We start from the raw sequence: 16,801 nt of genomic DNA, 5'->3' as shown, positions 1-16,801 counted from the left end.
CGCAAGTGCCCCTTATATCGCACCATGGAGGCGCCACTCCAGGGGTCGCTGGGGCGCTCCCCTACAGGTACTGCTAGGGGAAAAACTTCCAGCACCGGTGCATGTGGCGAGCACGCACACCTATGGAATACACGAGCAATCACTCGAAGAAGAAAAAGAATTTTTCTTATTCTAGAATCCTGTCACCTGTAGTGTTGTGTGGATACCAAGTGGGTAACCTTGATACTTTATTGATGACACCAGTGCTGAACTGACCCAGATTGCTGATGGGGAACCTCCCTTTGTTAACCTGAACTGGTTTGAGAAGTTGCTCAGTCACATAACTGCTAGGAAACCATACGACAAAATTGTCCATTTTAATCTAAGACCTCCCTGTGATTTAACATGTTACAAGATCATTTTTTTCAATCGCCCCCAAATCACCATGACAACATTGATTTTATCCAACTTTCTTTGAAATTACCTTTAAGTACTATGGCTATTAGTGATTCTTCCTGACTTAGTTCCATCATTTTTGACACCTCTCCCTCCTTTCAGCACTACACTGATTATTTTAGAAAGCATATCTACCTGTTCTACCTTCTGATAAAGAATTTCAATTTTACAAAAAGTTTCTCTTTCACTTGCTTTTCATATTCCTATATAGGAACTCAGGACATTCTCTCAGTTTTGCCATATTCTAAAATTTTCCATACGTAGTTTCAAGCACATTAGGGCACCAATTAACCTCTCCATACTACTACTACATACTACTAACAGTCCTATGGATCTCTCTATAATCTATTATATTAACCCATTCTGTAAAAAAGAATGGACATTCTTCATCTTTGTGTAGCCAATGATTTATTAAAATGTTGTTGACAGACATGTCAAAATTATCTAGTTTCTTACCTTGTTTTCTCCATGTTGAGCTTGGATGGTGTGCTCCCAGTGGATGAAAATCCATTGTCACTATCAGAGGAGTCCCCATATCTTCGAGAAAGCCAGTCTCTCAAAGGTCTGTGAACAAGTTAGAGTTTTGTCAACACACTACAACACTAGTTAGTGTTTTGTCCAGCGTCCTGAAAACAAAAGGCTAGACTTTGGCTTATGCTGAACATACCTGATGAAGGGAATGGCCATGAAAAACTTGTTAGGTGCCAAACCTAGCTTGGATTTTGGGGTCATGTCATTTCTATGGCATGGTAATTTGTCAATTGAGAACCATTCAATGTTCTGAAACACAGAAAAAAGTAATTACTTTAGTGAAGTCATCAAGGGACTTAAGCAAATACACATCATCCACAATGATTTTCTTTAAAATCAAAAAACTACAGCAAGAGTCTGAATTAATGAACCATGACAGAGCTGCTAGCCAATACAGGTTATTTAAAATAATGTTAGGATCACTTTTCTGACCACAACCACAATGTAACAGACATTACAATGCAAGTTTGCAGTGTTGTTGTAGCTGTGTTGGTCCCAGAATGAGAGAGGGACCTTTAGAAGAGCTGTGTGTAACTCGAAAGCCTGTCTCTTACTCCAACAAAGGTGGTCCATTAAAAGATATTATACCATCTTGTGTCTCTGTTACAATACATAAACACTGTCGGATGACAGAATCCCTAAAATGTGGAATGCAGTACACAATACCTCAGGTATTGAAAGTAAGTTTATTTAAAATAAAGTCTGCAACAACAACAGTAGTTCTTGAGTATGCACTGAATGTCCTAGAGAGAACAATGGTAATTAGAGGATACAAATAACTTTCAAAGCTTGTCTCTGTCCCCCCGCCACCTCACATGATATGCACTCAGGGGAGAGCATGCAACATGCTGAAGGGCCTTTACCCAGAACACAAAAATAGAAATCAAGGTTTTAACTAGACCAGCGGTTCTTAAACTGTGGGTCGGGATCCCAAAGTGGGTCACGACTCCACTTTAATGGGGTCACCAGGACTAGCATTAGACTTGCTGGGGCCCTGGGCGGTGGGGCTCAGGCTTCGGCTACAGTCCTGGATGGTAGGGCTCAGGTTACAGGCCCCCTGCCTGGGGCTGAAGCCCTGGGGCTTCGGCTTTGCCCGCCCTCCCCCCACTTGGGGCCTTGAGCTTCAGCTTCAGTCCTGGGTGGCAGGGCTGAAGCCTTTGCGCTTCAGCTTTGCCCTCCTCCTCCCCCCCAACCCGGAGCTTGGGCCGGCTCAGGCTCCTGGGGTTGTGTAGTAATTTTTGTTGTCAGAAGGGGGTCACGTGAAGTTTGAGAACCCCTGAAAGGGGTTTGAGAACCAAGTCAAGAGGGTCCTTAGATGAGGAGCTAGTAATTTACAACTCTGGGGAACCAACCTAAGGGGGAGAAGAGGAATGTTTAACAAGGTCCTGTTGTCCCTATTACACTTAGTATTCAAAAGATATAGCTAAAGTTGGCATTAATTCTAGTCTTAAAACAAGATTACTGTTAAAGTTAAAATGTTATCTGCATGATGAGAGAAATTCAAGTTTCAGAAGGCATTGAATGTCGCAGGCAGTTACAAGCATTTCTCAGCACATTAAGCACTTTAATTTCTTCTCCATCCCAACAGCTTTCCAGTCCACTGAGTTCAGCTCACCCACACAAGGGTTGGCTCCCACTGTGTCCCACAGCCAAGTCTACTCTCTGCTACCCATCATACACTAGATCTGGATTGTACAGACTGCTTATAGAAATAAGGCAAGCCCCATTTTCCTCTTCCAATGCGTAGATTAACGTACAGTATCCTTAAATATTTATATCCTTACAGAAAAATATGTATAAGAGATAAAAAAAAGGTTAACTACAAAAAATATTTACGAGAAGACAAAGTGGGATGTGCTTTATTGTTAGTCAGCCTGTACTCCAGTGCCAATTTATGATGGAGACAGGTGTCACAATGAGCAGTTGGCCAGCAATCAGTCCGCACATATGACCTGCAGAAAGTTGACAAAACCTAAAGTGATGACATGCTGCTTTTATTCCATTTGAGGCATTCATCAGCTTTTGTTTAATATTTAGCTTTAAATCAACCTTTGCTGAGGTAGTGGCAACCTGAAAAATCTTTAGAAATAAACATAACTATGTGTACCCGAATTTCTCTTCTGGTTTTGGGGTTGAATTTTGTGTCCTTTGGAACTCCTGGAATGATGTACAAGCGTGCTAGCTGATCATTGATTCGTAGTTCAATGTAGTCATCTTTGCAGATGTAATCTTTGATATCAAAACCAGTTTCTTCAAACACCTGAGAAGCACACAGATCAAATTAAAATTGTTCAAGTCATACCTTCAAATAGATTTTTGAAAGGCTAAATCATCAGAAGGACACCCTTTATTACTAGTTCTCAGATAGTGATTGTAATATATTTGTACATATGCAGACACGTGATGAAAGAGCATAACCTCTGTACAGATTTTATCCTCTGCAGCTCAAGAGTGTGAAGTGGAAAAGAATTAAGATAATATGTGAAAGAGCACGCTAACAAGCAAATACAGGGAAACAGCGTGCCTGCTTGCTGATGATGCTGAACACATGAAAAAGTATTTTGCTTCAGACAAAAGTGAAACATATTGGATCTAAAGAGAGTTTAGACATCCAGAAAGTTATAGGAAAACATAAAAACTCCTTACTTGATTTCTACACTTTAGTTCTCTCCCATCCTACAGTACTACTAATGCCCCATGAACCCCCAACAAAATATTCATTCTTATGTCAGTTCTTGTATCAAAATTCAGCAGCACCATAAATTACGCTGAGTAATATATATTTACTAACATACAGATTAAGCTACTAAATTCAAACTGGGCATCCAAGCTGATAATGGAGATACGGAACTCAGAATTACTCAGTCTGCTGACATACTATTACAACCTGTTACTAAGAAGGAATTGAAGTGCTAAGCCTGTCACAGGATCACTATACACACTGAAAAAAGTGTATTATGGATCAACATTTTACTACAGTATTTCACATTTCACCATTGGAGGGGGGAAGATCCTACCTCTTAGATATGGACACAAACTAAGCCTAGATGTAGATTTAATTTAAAAAAGAAAAAAGAAAAAAAAGAAAAAAAAAAGATTTCATCCACTTCATATTGTAACAAAACATTTATACTCCTACCAGGTATCACTATTGAGACAAGCCGAACATGCAGTTATAAGATAATAATAATATTGGCATTTAAGTCTCTTTTTTTGCAAATTAATGTATGGGGTGAGGGGACTCCAGTTTCTCACCACACACAGCATTTTAGAAACTGAAAAACTAACATTTATGGAAGCTTTTGATCAGTGCCCTGGACTGAAAAATGCCTTACAAAAATGCAGCCCTGAGGAATCTTAATGAAGGCATGTACATCTGTGAACCAGCACATACAACAAACTGGTTTGAAAAGAAGTCTGTTCAGCATATGACAAATTTCACTGAGATCTGTGCCCACCTCTATATAAACTGGGTCTTCTTGATTAAACAGGTTTTCACAGTCTAGCTTGTCCCTATGGAGTCAGCAGTGTTCTCTGGATTATTCATTTTGCCAAATACATAAGAAAAATAATTTGTAAAAATCTGTAAATTAAGTCTCTATGTAGTTATGGGCAGACTGTTGGGAGTACAGATTTTCTAGAAGCAACAACCCTTCTACTGCTTCAATGGGCTGGAGTGGCTACCCTGTTCTCCCCCGACCTACGGCCTGAGGTGCTGGGGGTCGCCGAGGCTGTGCCGGGCCGCCTGCTGCACCTCCGGGTCCGCATGGAGGGGCTCGTGGTCAACCTCGTCAATGTCTATGCCCCGACATCGCCCCCGGAGCGGCTGCAGTTCTATCAGCAGGCGTCCGCCTTCCTCGGCTCCTTGGATCCTCGTGAGTGCCTGGTCCTGGGCGGTGACTTCAACACCGTCCTAGAGGAGCGGGACCGCTCGGGGACCGAGCAGAGCCCGGCCGCCGCGGACGTCCTCCAGGAGATTGTCACCCATCACTCCCTGGTGGACGTCTGGCGCGACCACCACCCGGACGATGCCTCCACGTTCACCTATGTCCGGGTGGAAGCCCATCGGTCGTGCCGCTCCCGGTTGGACCGCATCTATTTGTCACGGTTCCATCTCTCACGGGCCCAGTCCTCCAGCGTCCGGCCGGCCCCTTTTTCGGACCACCGCCTCGCCACCGTGACGGCCTCTCTCTGTGCAGAGAGGCCGGGGCCGGCCTATTGGCACTTTAACAACAGCTTGCTGGAGGATGAGGGCTTCGTAGCGTCCTTCCGGGAGTTCTGGCTGGCCTGGCGAGGGCAGCGGCATGCCTTTCCCTCGGCGCGGCGGTGGTGGGATGTGGGGAAGGTGCGCGCCCGGCTCTTCTGCCGTGACTACACCCGGGGCGCCAGCCGACGGAGGGATGCGGCGATAGGGCAGTTGGAGCGGGAGGTCTTAGAGCTGGAGAGGCGTCTGGCCGCCAGCCCCGAGGATCCATCTCTTTGCGGGGCGTGCCGGGAGAAGCGGGAGGAGCTCCGGGTCCTCGAAGACTATCGGGCCCGGGGCGCCTTTGTTCGATCCCGCATCCGCCTCCTTCGGGAGATGGATCGCGGCTCCCGCTTCTTCTACGCCCTGGAGAAAAGGAGGGGGGCCAAGAAGCACGTCACCTGCCTTCTGGCGGAGGACGGCTCCCCCCTCACGGATCCGGCGGAGATGTGCGAGAGGGCCCGGACCTTCTACGCGCGCCTTTTCTCCCCGGATCCGACCGATCCTGCCGCTTGCAGAGTGCTCTGGGACGGGCTCCCCTCCCCTGCTGTCCCCCGTCCCCCCACAGCCTTAGCTCGCCACACCACCAGCACTCTGGCCGGCTGCTCCAGCCAGGCGGCGCAGCTGGCTCCAGCCTGGCAGCGGGGCTGCGAGCTCCTGCTGCTCTGAGCGGCATGGTAATGGAGCGGAGATCAGGGTTGGATAAGGGGCAGAGGGTCCCGGAGAACAGTCAGGGGACAAGAAGCGGGGCAGTTGGATTAGGGGCAGGGGGTTCCAGGGAGGCAGTCAGAAGACAGGGAGCAGTTGGATAGGCGTGGGAGTCCCGGGGGGCCTGTCAGGGGGCAGCGGTGTGGATAGGGGTGGGGATCCAGGGGGGCAGTTAGGGATAGGGGGGTCCCAAGAGGGGGCGGTCAGGGGACAAGGAGCAGGGGGTTGGATGGGTCAGGGGTTTTGAGGGGGACAGTCAGAGGGCAGGAAGTGGGAGGGAGCAGATAGGGGGCAAGGGCCAGGCTGTTTGAAGAGGCACAGCCTTCCCTACCCAGCCTGCCACACAGTTTTGCAACCCCGACGTGGTCCTTGGGCCAAAAAGTTTGCCCACCCCTGTTCTAAATAGATGGTTTGTAAAAGCAATTCTACCCACAACACAGAAATGAAAACCAAGGTTTTTGTCGGATCAAGCCCATTCTCTCAACACAGCTCCACACAAAAGGAACAAACAAGAAGATTAAGTGGCAAAAAACTGTTAACCCAGAGTCAAGGTTGCCTGGTTGTAGTTTGTGCCCCTCCAGAATATCAAGTTCCACAATACCCCAATTTGTGAAAACCAGGAAAAACAGAGTTAAGATACATTCCTACATAACTAACTCTGCACCCTCTGGAGCGGTCAATAGCCACTGAGAATTATCTGCATGCACTCCAGCTGTATTCACTGTTAGCTGTATTGAACAGTGAAGGAATAACTCGAGCAGCTTTGAAGACTCATCACTGGGATATGAGAAGATCTGGTGGGCTGTGGCCTCACAGGGTGCAGGCCCATCAAAGGAAAGAGGTGTATTTGTACCTTGGGAGTATGCCTTATTTCAGTTGCATTGTGTAGGCTGCATTAGTAGGGGGACACAGGACTCTTCTTGCCATGGAGGTTGTTAGGTGAGCGTGGTCAGTTAGTTAATGAAAGGTAAGTGTTTGATGGTATTGTCCCTGAAGAATCCCATTTGAACTAGTATTTGCACATGTCTGGGGAGGGTGGGGGGGTGGCTTTTCTGGAGGTGTCACAACCTGAGTAAGTTTGCCCAATCAGTCCCTGCTGTTCTACTTACCCTTCCCATGGAAATACTTACAAATCACACAGTAACACATACACAACTTCATTTTCAATACAATGAACTCCAAAGATTTTTAAACTAATTCAATAAGGTTTAAGTCAACTCAAAGTTCACTGAGCATATTGCAGGCAATTGTCAGTCTGCCACAATGTCTTGTCAAATATTGTATAGCAGTGCACAATCTGGTCACCTGGTGGTAGTAGCTTTTAAAATACAGAATTCGTTGTACAAAATGAATTCATTTTGTACAACAGCCTTCTTTAGTATATACTCCTGGTAGAATTCTGTACCAAAAAAATTAAAAATTCTGCATATAATATTTTTAAATTCTACATATTTTGTCAAAAACAATATAATCACGCCAGTTTCAATTATTTTGGCAATTTATTTCAAAATACCTGTCAGCAAGTATATCTAACAATACAGACAACAAAAAAAGATTCAGGCTATGTTTTTTGACAAACAGATTCCTTACTAGGCATATTTATACAGAACTTATAGTGTAAATGAATTATTACTCAAACACAGAAACATATTTCCCACACCAGCGCTGCAAAGGCTTGGGGGAATCAGAAGTAATAGAGGAGCAGAGGGACAGGGAAGTAATTGCTGGGAAGGAGCCTGGGAGTGAACCTGAAGGGTTGCTGGGTGTGGGTGGGAGAAGTATGGAACAGGTGTTTGGTTTTGCCGGGGGGTGGGAGGGACGGGGAAATGTTGTTAGGGAGTTGGAGAGCCTACCCCATACAGATCCTGGCTGACCCCTAGCCTCTCCCATTCAGTCAGGTGCATCTGCCACCCTGTCCCTATGTGTCCCTGCATTCCCCCTTCCCATTCAGCCAATGGCTCAATCCTGTCACCCTACTAGCTCCTCTGCCCCCACCCATCTGTCCCCCAGCACTACCCCTTCTGAACCGCAGTCTATGTGACACTACCACCACCTCAGCAGCCCAGGTGTTCCCCTCATTGGCCCCAAGGGCAGTGCACTGTGCAGCCAATGGCCCCTCCGACCCTGAGCTCGCTGTCCTCTCTTCTGGTGCCACAGCAACGCCCCCACCCCGGGCTGGGGGAGAGAACATGACAAGTGTAACTGCAGCACCTCCCCAGCAGAATCTATTTTCTGCAGGGGATGGGTGACAAAATCTGCAGGGGACATGAATTCTGCATGTGTGCAGAATTCCCACAGGAGTAAACACCTTAAGGGTACATCTACATGACAGATACTACACCAGCTTAGTGATGCTGGCCTAACTCTGTAGTGTAAATGCAGCCTATGCCTATAGAAGGGATTTTCCATTGGTATAAAAGCACCAGCTTCCTGAACCATAGCTACATTGACAGAAGCATTTTCCCATCAACATAGCTACATCTACACTGGGGATTAGGTAGGTCTAGAAACATCAGTCAGGAGTGTTGTTTTTCACACCCCAACAGATGTGGTTATTAAAAGTTCAGTTGACAAAGCTACAGCATGGTCTATGCTTATTAGCTGGCTTGACCCTTTCTTAATTTTGTAAGTTAGAACTCATTTTAATTTTTTCTTGCATGGGAATTGACTTAAAATAGTATAACATATATCCCATCTTCATATTTTTGGCACTGTAACCAGTACCTGAGTTCTGAGCAATGTAATTTATAGTTCAAAGAAAACCACCACGTTACAGAGTTTGCACCATCTTTATGGCACCTGATATAGTGTAGCTGGGAGGTCTTGCAGCTTATCTAAATTTGTTTTCTGTATCTCATACTTGATTTACAACATTAATGTACATTTTTATGATGCTCAAAATGATTCGCCTTATCTTTATATCTATGAGCATAATTGTTTTTTATCCTCTCCCTGTACATTATTTTAGATTAGAGTCTGTCTAGATGACATTACAATGGACCGCTAGGTCTACTATAGTTAAGATCAAGACCAGCTTTCTGTTTAAAACTCAACCCTTTCAAGTACTGTAAAATCTGTTACTTGGTGTGCCTCATGGGAGAGCTGGCTAGGGCTAATGATCCAAATTTGGGATTTTTTGACCAAGGAGTTCCTGAGATAGAGTTACCCCCAAAACAGCTTTTTCTCAAGGATGACACATTCTACTAGCATATTTTTTGCCCAGACCTGGAGCTCAAACTATGGCTCTGATCCTGGAACAAGAGTCTCACTCACTTGTGGGTTACTCCTCATGAGCACATGGCACCATCTAGCCCTTCAGGGGAATAAAATTCAGAATCGTACTAGCCAAAGAATTTGCTTCTTCAGTTAGGTGTGTGCCTAGTGCTCTTGAACTAAATGAATTATACTGGGCATGTGCAGACAGAGGACACAAGAGAATTTGTAGGTGGATAGTTTCCACTGCAGATGCATAAGCAGTAAGTCTTTCATTTTAAATCCACCCACCTAGTGTCATCTCAAGTCCCATGTGAGGCAGAAATCTGGAAGAAGTCAGAAGGGCATACTGCTAAAATCTGTATGTTGGGGGGCGGCGGCTTAGGAATCTAATCGCAATATTGTTGGACAAAAATATGACATGCAAATAGTTGCTGAGATGGGATTGGGGGTGGGGGAATAGGGGAAAGGGTTGGGGAGGACTCAGGTGAAGTAGAGTAAGGACATTCGGAGAGGAAACATGGAGGTGAGTTGCAGGGGAACTGGGGGAGAAGAGGGGCAGTGGTTCCTGTCAGCCCCTTCCTGCGTGCACACACTGGGATCTTGTGGGCCCCTCTGAGCACCTCTCACTGGTCCCTCATGTGAGCTGGGATATATGGGGATCTTGCCCTTCTGGGGATGTCCGAAGCTGGAGGGGACCTCTGCCCCTTTATTGCAGTCTGTTCCCCTCATTCCTTCTCGTGAGCCAGTTTTGGGGGAATCTCCACCCTCTGGGGGTGTTTGTGCCCATCTCCCTACCCTCCTGCATGTGAGGTGGGATTCGAGGGGCTTATCCCTCGGGGGGGTCTGAGCCCTTCTTCCTGCCCCCCATTATAAGCCAGCATCCAGGGAAGCTCTGCACCTCTGCATGTGAAGCTTATAACAGGCATACTGGGAGCATGCACCGAGCATCAGCTACCGACACTGGGGTGAGAAGTTAAGACTGGGCACGCTTGATGAAACTCACAAGCTGCTCAATACGGGGGAAGGAAGATGGGAACACCCACTGACATGAATGGTCCACTTTACATCTTTCAGAGATTCCTGTACTTTCACGGTTATACTGTGCTGGGGATCTGCATGCAGCAAAGCAGTTAATAGCAGTTAATTTCTGTATATAGAAATTAGGCTGTTCAGAGACCACGTATTTTAAATATTGGTGACACACTTATTGCTATATGAATAATGCTCTACACAAGCACCATGTGCAAGTCAGACAATCCCTTGATGTAGTCTGATCTTATTTTCCTCCTTATATGAAGCTTCAGGTATCCTCTAAATTAGCCTGAGTAAGACGGTAGAGACATCCCAGAAATTAGAAATGAAAAGGCTATGATTTACCCATTCTTTCAACAGGTATACCTAGAAAAGCTATGAATCCTTAGATACTCATTTAATCCAGACAGGAAACCTCTAATGCTCTTCGTTTTTACAACCTTCCTTTGGTAATCTAATTCCATCTCCCAATAACTCCTTGAGTGCGGCATGAGACTTTATTAGCCCTACCTTTACATAATTACAGGCAAGTCTTATCATACGCGGGGGTTCTGTTCTGCGGTTATTGCGTAAAGCAAAAACCTTGTATACTGAAAATTATATCCCCGAGCCCTTTAAATCCCGCCCGCAGCTCCGGCGGCCGGGGCGGCATTTAAAGAGCTCCTCCAGGCTCCGGCCACCGTGGGGAGCCCAGAGGAGCCCTTTAAATGCCGTCCTGGCCCGGCCACCGGAGCTGCGGGTGGGATTTAAAGGGCTCCACCGGGCTTCCCGCCGCGGTGGGAAGCCCAGAGGAGCCCTTTAAATCCCACCCGCAGCTTTGGCAGCTGGGCTGGGGCTGGCATTTAATGGGCCCGGAACTCCACGGTGGCTGGAGCCTCAGGCCCTTTAGTTCGCCCCAGGGGCTACCAGCCGCCTTTGCAGCTGGGAGCCCCCTGGGTGATTTAAAGGCCCTGGACTCCCAGCCACAGCTGGTGCCCCAGGACCTTTAAATCTTGAGGCCATGCCCCCCGGACTCCAGGCCCTTCAGGGTAAAGCTGAAATCGCACATGTTAAATGTGCCTAAGTTGCGACAGACCTGTACAAATATTATTAGTCATAAAATTAATACAACCTCTTTTTACACGCAGCTGCGTTATGTTCCTAGCTTTCCTCAATAGTAAATTCCATAGTGCCTATAAACCCCCAATCTGAAGTATTGTCTTAACCTTTTCCTGACATTTACAGTACCCTCGTTCCAGTATTACAGAACAACTTAAGTGGCAGCAGTGAAGTTGGAAGTTTATTAACATAAATAAATTTGTTAGTCTTTAAGGTGCCACAAGTACTCCTGTTTTTTTTTTTATTAACATAGTGTCTTAGCCACAGGCCACTGTGCATAGTACAATAAATACAAGTTTTAAATGGACAGAACTCCAAAACAAATACAAATTTTTAAAACAAACTGAAAACACAAGTAACCATCCTCTAAAGTCTGTTTCAGCTTTAAAATCAGCACACCTAAAACAAGACATGAAAATGAGATAAAATATTAAGAGTACATTATTTCATTTGGGTCAAAACGGGATGGATAAAAATCAATTTTGATTTTTTAAAAAAAATCAGATTTTCAATTTCAGTTAAATACTGGGTTTTATTTAAATAAACCTATTTAAAATAAAATTTGACATGACAACAACCTATGTTAAGGTCTAAACTTACTATAATCTATTAAAATAATTTAAATTAAATGCAAAAAATATTAATCTGTACATATTTGCTGCCAAGTTTTAACAAAAGTCAATCTCCTGAACTGGTGGAAGTTATTGGTTAAGCATCTGGAACCAGAGTCTATTAAAGCCCTAAACCCGCTTTTTACAGCGGTAGCCTCTTCTGCCAGTGAAAAAAAATATATATTTTCTTCATTTCAGTTTATTCAACAAGTTCAGTTCAATGATTAGTTCACTGAAAGTTAAGAAACCAACTGGGGGTTGAAATAGCACAAAAGCTTGTTTTCCTCTTCTAAGCTATGAATAAAAAACTATGTAAGAGTTCTAAAATCTTGAAGGACATGGTGACCAAAAACAATCAGTTCAATTAATTAAATAGAGATCATACTTTCTTCGTTTAATAGATCAGTTATAAATGAAAAACATTTTGATAAACTTTTTTCCTTACGTATCCAGCACTTAAAAGGTAATTTAATACAAGTAAAAAGGCTGTTTGTGTATACTAAACTGAATTTGAATGTCCATCCAAATAGAGCTTGACAAAAGTCACAAAAATAAAAAATAATCTAGTAATTAAGAAATGCATCTTTCATCATTTTCTAAAATAAAAAAATGTAAAAATTAAGAATCTGAAAAAGGTAAAGTAAGTTACTTACTTTTAAAGAAATATGTATACATATGTGTATCCTGGTTAGCAAAAAGATACATTAAATTTAAAGTAAAGGCTATGCTTACTTGCTTTAATGGTTACCAACTAATTAAAATCAGCCTCGTTAGGAACATAATAAAAAGTACAAATGCAAAACAATCAAAATTGATTATTGAATTCAATGTTTCCTACTTTGCTGATTTAAATCAATCCATCATGGGTCAAACGCGGCCTCTCATTCACATACATTTTTCTTATTTAGGAGACCAAATGCTACAGCAGTAGATGTCAACAAGAATATATGATTGAATAGGAGCTTTCTGTAGAAAGACACCACCAGATTGCTAGGATTTCTTTTTGGTGTGTATGAAAATCCTACTCTCAACATGGGTGAAGGGAACATGTGTTAAACTATTTTGTCTTAAAGAAAAAGGATTTAAATGTATGAGTAAGGAATTTTTAAACATTCAGTCAATGGAACTCACCTCTCTAGCTGCACAGTCATGTGGAGCCTCTTCTTTATTTACTTTCCCTTTTGGAAATCCCCAGCCAGACTTTGCTAAATATCCTTGAACCAGCAGCACCTGCAGAATCCAAGCAATGCAGTAGTGAAATTCCCATTAATCTCATAGATTTGACTTAATTCCCAAAGTGATACTTTTGGGTTGGAGGAAGAGACCTTTTGCCTGGCATTAGCATATGTTCATTAGCATTACAGCTTACCAGACTTTGCAATAATTACAAATTTTAGTATAGGGTTATATTAAAAAACATATAAAATTAAGTTTGGTGTAAAGACACAGAAAATGTGCAGCTGCCTTTGGTACAATGGTAATAAAGATACACCCAGCAAACCAGCGATGTACAGAAACTCAAAAATGTGAAAAGACCATGTTTATGATCTTCAGTCTGAAAATGTTTTTTAAAGTACAAAAAATTGCTGGGATTGTTAAAAAGCTAGTTAACATCCTTTCCGCCCAGCCCTCGCCATCTTGTATAAATGTTCACAGATTAGTTTTACACTTACATTTTCAAGTGTCTCATCAAGAATAATTGCACCATAGGTTGGTACTCCCATTTTATACTCCTTCCACTCATCCAAAACCCTTTGCACATCTTCACCTTGAGGCAGTAAAAAAGGGCAATGGCTAAAGAGTATAGAAACATGTCAAGGAAACGAACTGCACACCTAGACCCACCTACGACCAATATTTACAAGTACTGCTTTCTATATGGAATAGGGTTTTATTTGGAACCAGAAATTAAGATAATACGAATAATCCAATACTGAGTTATATTCTGAAGATTCAGGGAGCAAACAGTGATTTACCAACTCCAATACAAGCCATTTATACAATGGTTTCTAAAGTTAGAGACGCTTTCCTTTGTTCAAAGGAAAGTACCCCAATAGTGGGATTTTTTTTTTTAAATGGAGCCAAGTTCTTACCATGAGAAAATTTTTAAAACCGCAGAAGTAAAATTAAAGAAATGTACCCTATTCTGATAGAATATTTGGTTTACAAAAATAGCTTGATTGTTTTAGTGAAGCATGGGTCCTCAAATGGGAGCTGGAGCAAAGATATTTAAGCATTATAAAAGCTGGAATGCTGCATACTATATTGGTTCCCACAGTTGATAGCCAAATTGTGACATAAAAACCATACTTAAGAAGTTATGATTAAGGCTAAGATTGTGTCATGGATATTTTTAGTAAAAGTCAGGGAGAGGTCATGGGCAATAAAGTCCATGACCTCTCCCTGACTTTTACTAAAAATATCCATGATAAAATGGGAAGGGACTGGGCAACTGTGGGGTAGCTGGGAGCCTCAGCTTGGGGGCCCGCTGCCTCAGCTCCCAGCCACAAGGACTGAAGTCATGGATTCCATGACTTCATCACCTCAGTGACAAAACCGTATCTTATGATCTAATCACATTTAAAATAATGTTGCTTAAGCCATGTGCTCAGGTTTAAGACCCCTCATGAACATGATTAAAACCCACCATAAAAAAAAATGTAAATAATTTGAATTACTACGTAAACACATCTTGAAAAAGCCACACTGCAAATGGAATAACCCCTCACAGTTGCACACCATCCCCAGAGAATTTACACTACTTCTACCAGAATTAACACCCATTTCAGTTTCTCCATGGAAATCCATTAAGTTAGGGGAGGGAATATGTCACAGAGAGAACATTATATTAAGCGCCTCCTGGCCCTGACCATGCTGAATACAGAAGGAAGTCTTAACGGTTAACTCTCAGTTACAGAATGAAGTCATAAAAGGCCTCAAAGCAGGCAATAAGCTATTGAATTCTCAGGGCTCTTGGAAAGCTAGAAAAAGATAGTTTTTTTTTTTTAAATGCTGTAATATTATGGCAGCTATGAACATTAAAAGACTTTCTAATGAAGCCAGTTTTATGTCACTCAAACAAAGGGATTGTTGTGCAAGCAGTTACTCAGGAAAACAAGATTTCACTACCATACTTCAGTATACAGTTTATCCACAAGCATTCAAAAAACAGTAATTGTACCAATAAAAAGGATATCAGCTTTAGCAAAGTCTCTTATCCCACACTGAGGTAATCCTGGTGTGTTCTGCATGTAGAAATCCAAGTAAAACCAATGGGCAAGTTCAATCTGAAAACACACTCTGATTGCATTGTCTCTTTCCTCACTCGGAATGTGCAAAATAAATCGACTGCCAGAGGGAAAGAAAAAAAAATAAAGGTGGGGGGAGGTGGAAGACAGCTAGATTAACAGATATGATATCAATCTGCAAATTCTATTTTGAAAACTTCTAACACTGAAAATGCATTACAGCATGGAGTTTCAAACGATAATGTACGGACCCCAGTAGCAGTCTGCACAATTAAAGGTTTTCAAATTCACAAAGCAGGGGCTTTTAGTATTGGGAAGGAAAGCAGATAATGAGATGCTCTCTTACAAAGTTGCATTCAGAGTGAACAATGGAGAACCCCTGGGTCACAACAACTAGAAACAAATCAATCTAAAATAAGACGTTGTGGGGACAAGGGTAGGGACAGCCCATCCAATCAACTGGTATACATTAAAAAAAATGAATTTTAAACTCTCAGTAAAGATGTTTAATAAACTCAGATTAGGTGTGCTAAAATACACTCATCATGGACGCTGTCAGGTTTAAGATATATGAAAAATATATATGTTTCCTCACCTGGCATTAACATCATTATGAGTTATTAAAAATACTGTAACATAAAATCTAATCTATTTTCCCCACCATTTATCTTCACATTTAGTGCACAGTTTTCTCAGTTTGAAGCTAGCAGTGGACAGGTTAAATAGAACTGATCGGTTTCCCTGTACATTGTCACCTCCTCATGCACTAACACAGGGGTCGGCAACGTGTGGCACATGTGCCAAAGGCGGCACGCAAGCCGATTTTTACTGGCATGCTGCTGCCAGCCGGGGTTCCAGTCACCGGCCCCACTCAGCCCGTTGCCTGTCTGGGTGAACGGAACCCTAGGTCGGAAGTGGGCTGTGCGGGGCCGGTGGCTGTGACCCCGGCTGGCAGGAGCCGGCGGACAGAACCCCAGACCGGCGCTGGGCTTAGCAGGGTGGCGGACAGAACCCCAGACCAGCAACGGCTCACCTGCTGCTGGTCTGGGGTTCCACTGGCTCCTGTCAGCCGGGGTCCCGGCCACCGGCCCCGCTCAGCCCACTGGCAGCCGAGGGTTCAGTTCACCACTGAACTTCTGAACCCAACTTTTAAGATATGCAAGATAAGCCCCATAGGAGATCATGGGATGCTGATGCAACAACTAAGAGTCAGAAGGATTGTTAATTTTGTTATAAGTTTTAATTATATTGAATAATCCCATATAAAAAAGTAAATTTTGCCAGGCCTGCTGCATGATGGTTCTCTTCTACTGAAATAGCTGTATGCTTTAACAGACAACATTTTCAAGATTTATTATTCTAAGCACAGGATGTAGCATTGTTGCACGTTAGAGAAAAATGTATTTTTCTATTTAATAAGTTTGTTTACTTTGTGAATTTTACTGTTTGATGGTACATGCCCTTTCCAAAAGGGAATTTTCCAACGACAGCTGCATAAACATGAACACCAAATTCAAGAAGTAACACGCAGGAGAGCATCCAGAGAGAAATGGAGAAAGGACCAGAGCACAGTCTGCTCTCAGGCCCAACCATAAGAACACCAACAGGAAAACAGAAATCCCCCCCCCTTTTTTTTTTTTTTTTTTAAGTTAATGTAGAACGTACCCATGCACGTAGTA

General features: G+C 43.3%; 1 protein-coding gene across 7 annotated transcripts in view; it reads right to left on the bottom strand.

The window, feature by feature from the left end:
• The window catches only part of DCP2 (decapping mRNA 2), a 60,942-nt gene that overhangs the window by 24,975 nt on the left and 19,166 nt on the right, over positions 1-16,801 (bottom strand). For 6 of the 7 annotated variants that reach the window (XM_045022373.1, XM_045022371.1, XM_045022372.1 and 3 more), the window contains exons 2-7: positions 15,071-15,222; positions 13,548-13,675; positions 13,006-13,104; positions 3,074-3,226; positions 1,103-1,215; positions 892-999 (exon numbers count right to left, since the gene is read on the bottom strand). In XM_045022373.1, the coding sequence (XP_044878308.1) occupies positions 892-999; positions 1,103-1,215; positions 3,074-3,226; positions 13,006-13,104; positions 13,548-13,675; positions 15,071-15,125 (656 nt within the window). In that variant the 5' untranslated portion in view covers positions 15,126-15,222. The remainder of the gene's footprint in view (positions 1-891; positions 1,000-1,102; positions 1,216-3,073; positions 3,227-13,005; positions 13,105-13,547; positions 13,676-15,070; positions 15,223-16,801) is intronic. The other variant, XM_045022374.1, reaches the window with a different exon arrangement.

The sequence above is a fragment of the Mauremys mutica genome, chromosome 6 (genome assembly GCF_020497125.1).
Source record: "Mauremys mutica isolate MM-2020 ecotype Southern chromosome 6, ASM2049712v1, whole genome shotgun sequence".
Lineage (NCBI taxonomy): Eukaryota > Metazoa > Chordata > Testudines > Geoemydidae > Mauremys > Mauremys mutica.
The sequence above is the reverse complement of the archived record's forward strand: the minus strand, read 5'-3'. Positions and strand labels throughout refer to the sequence as shown.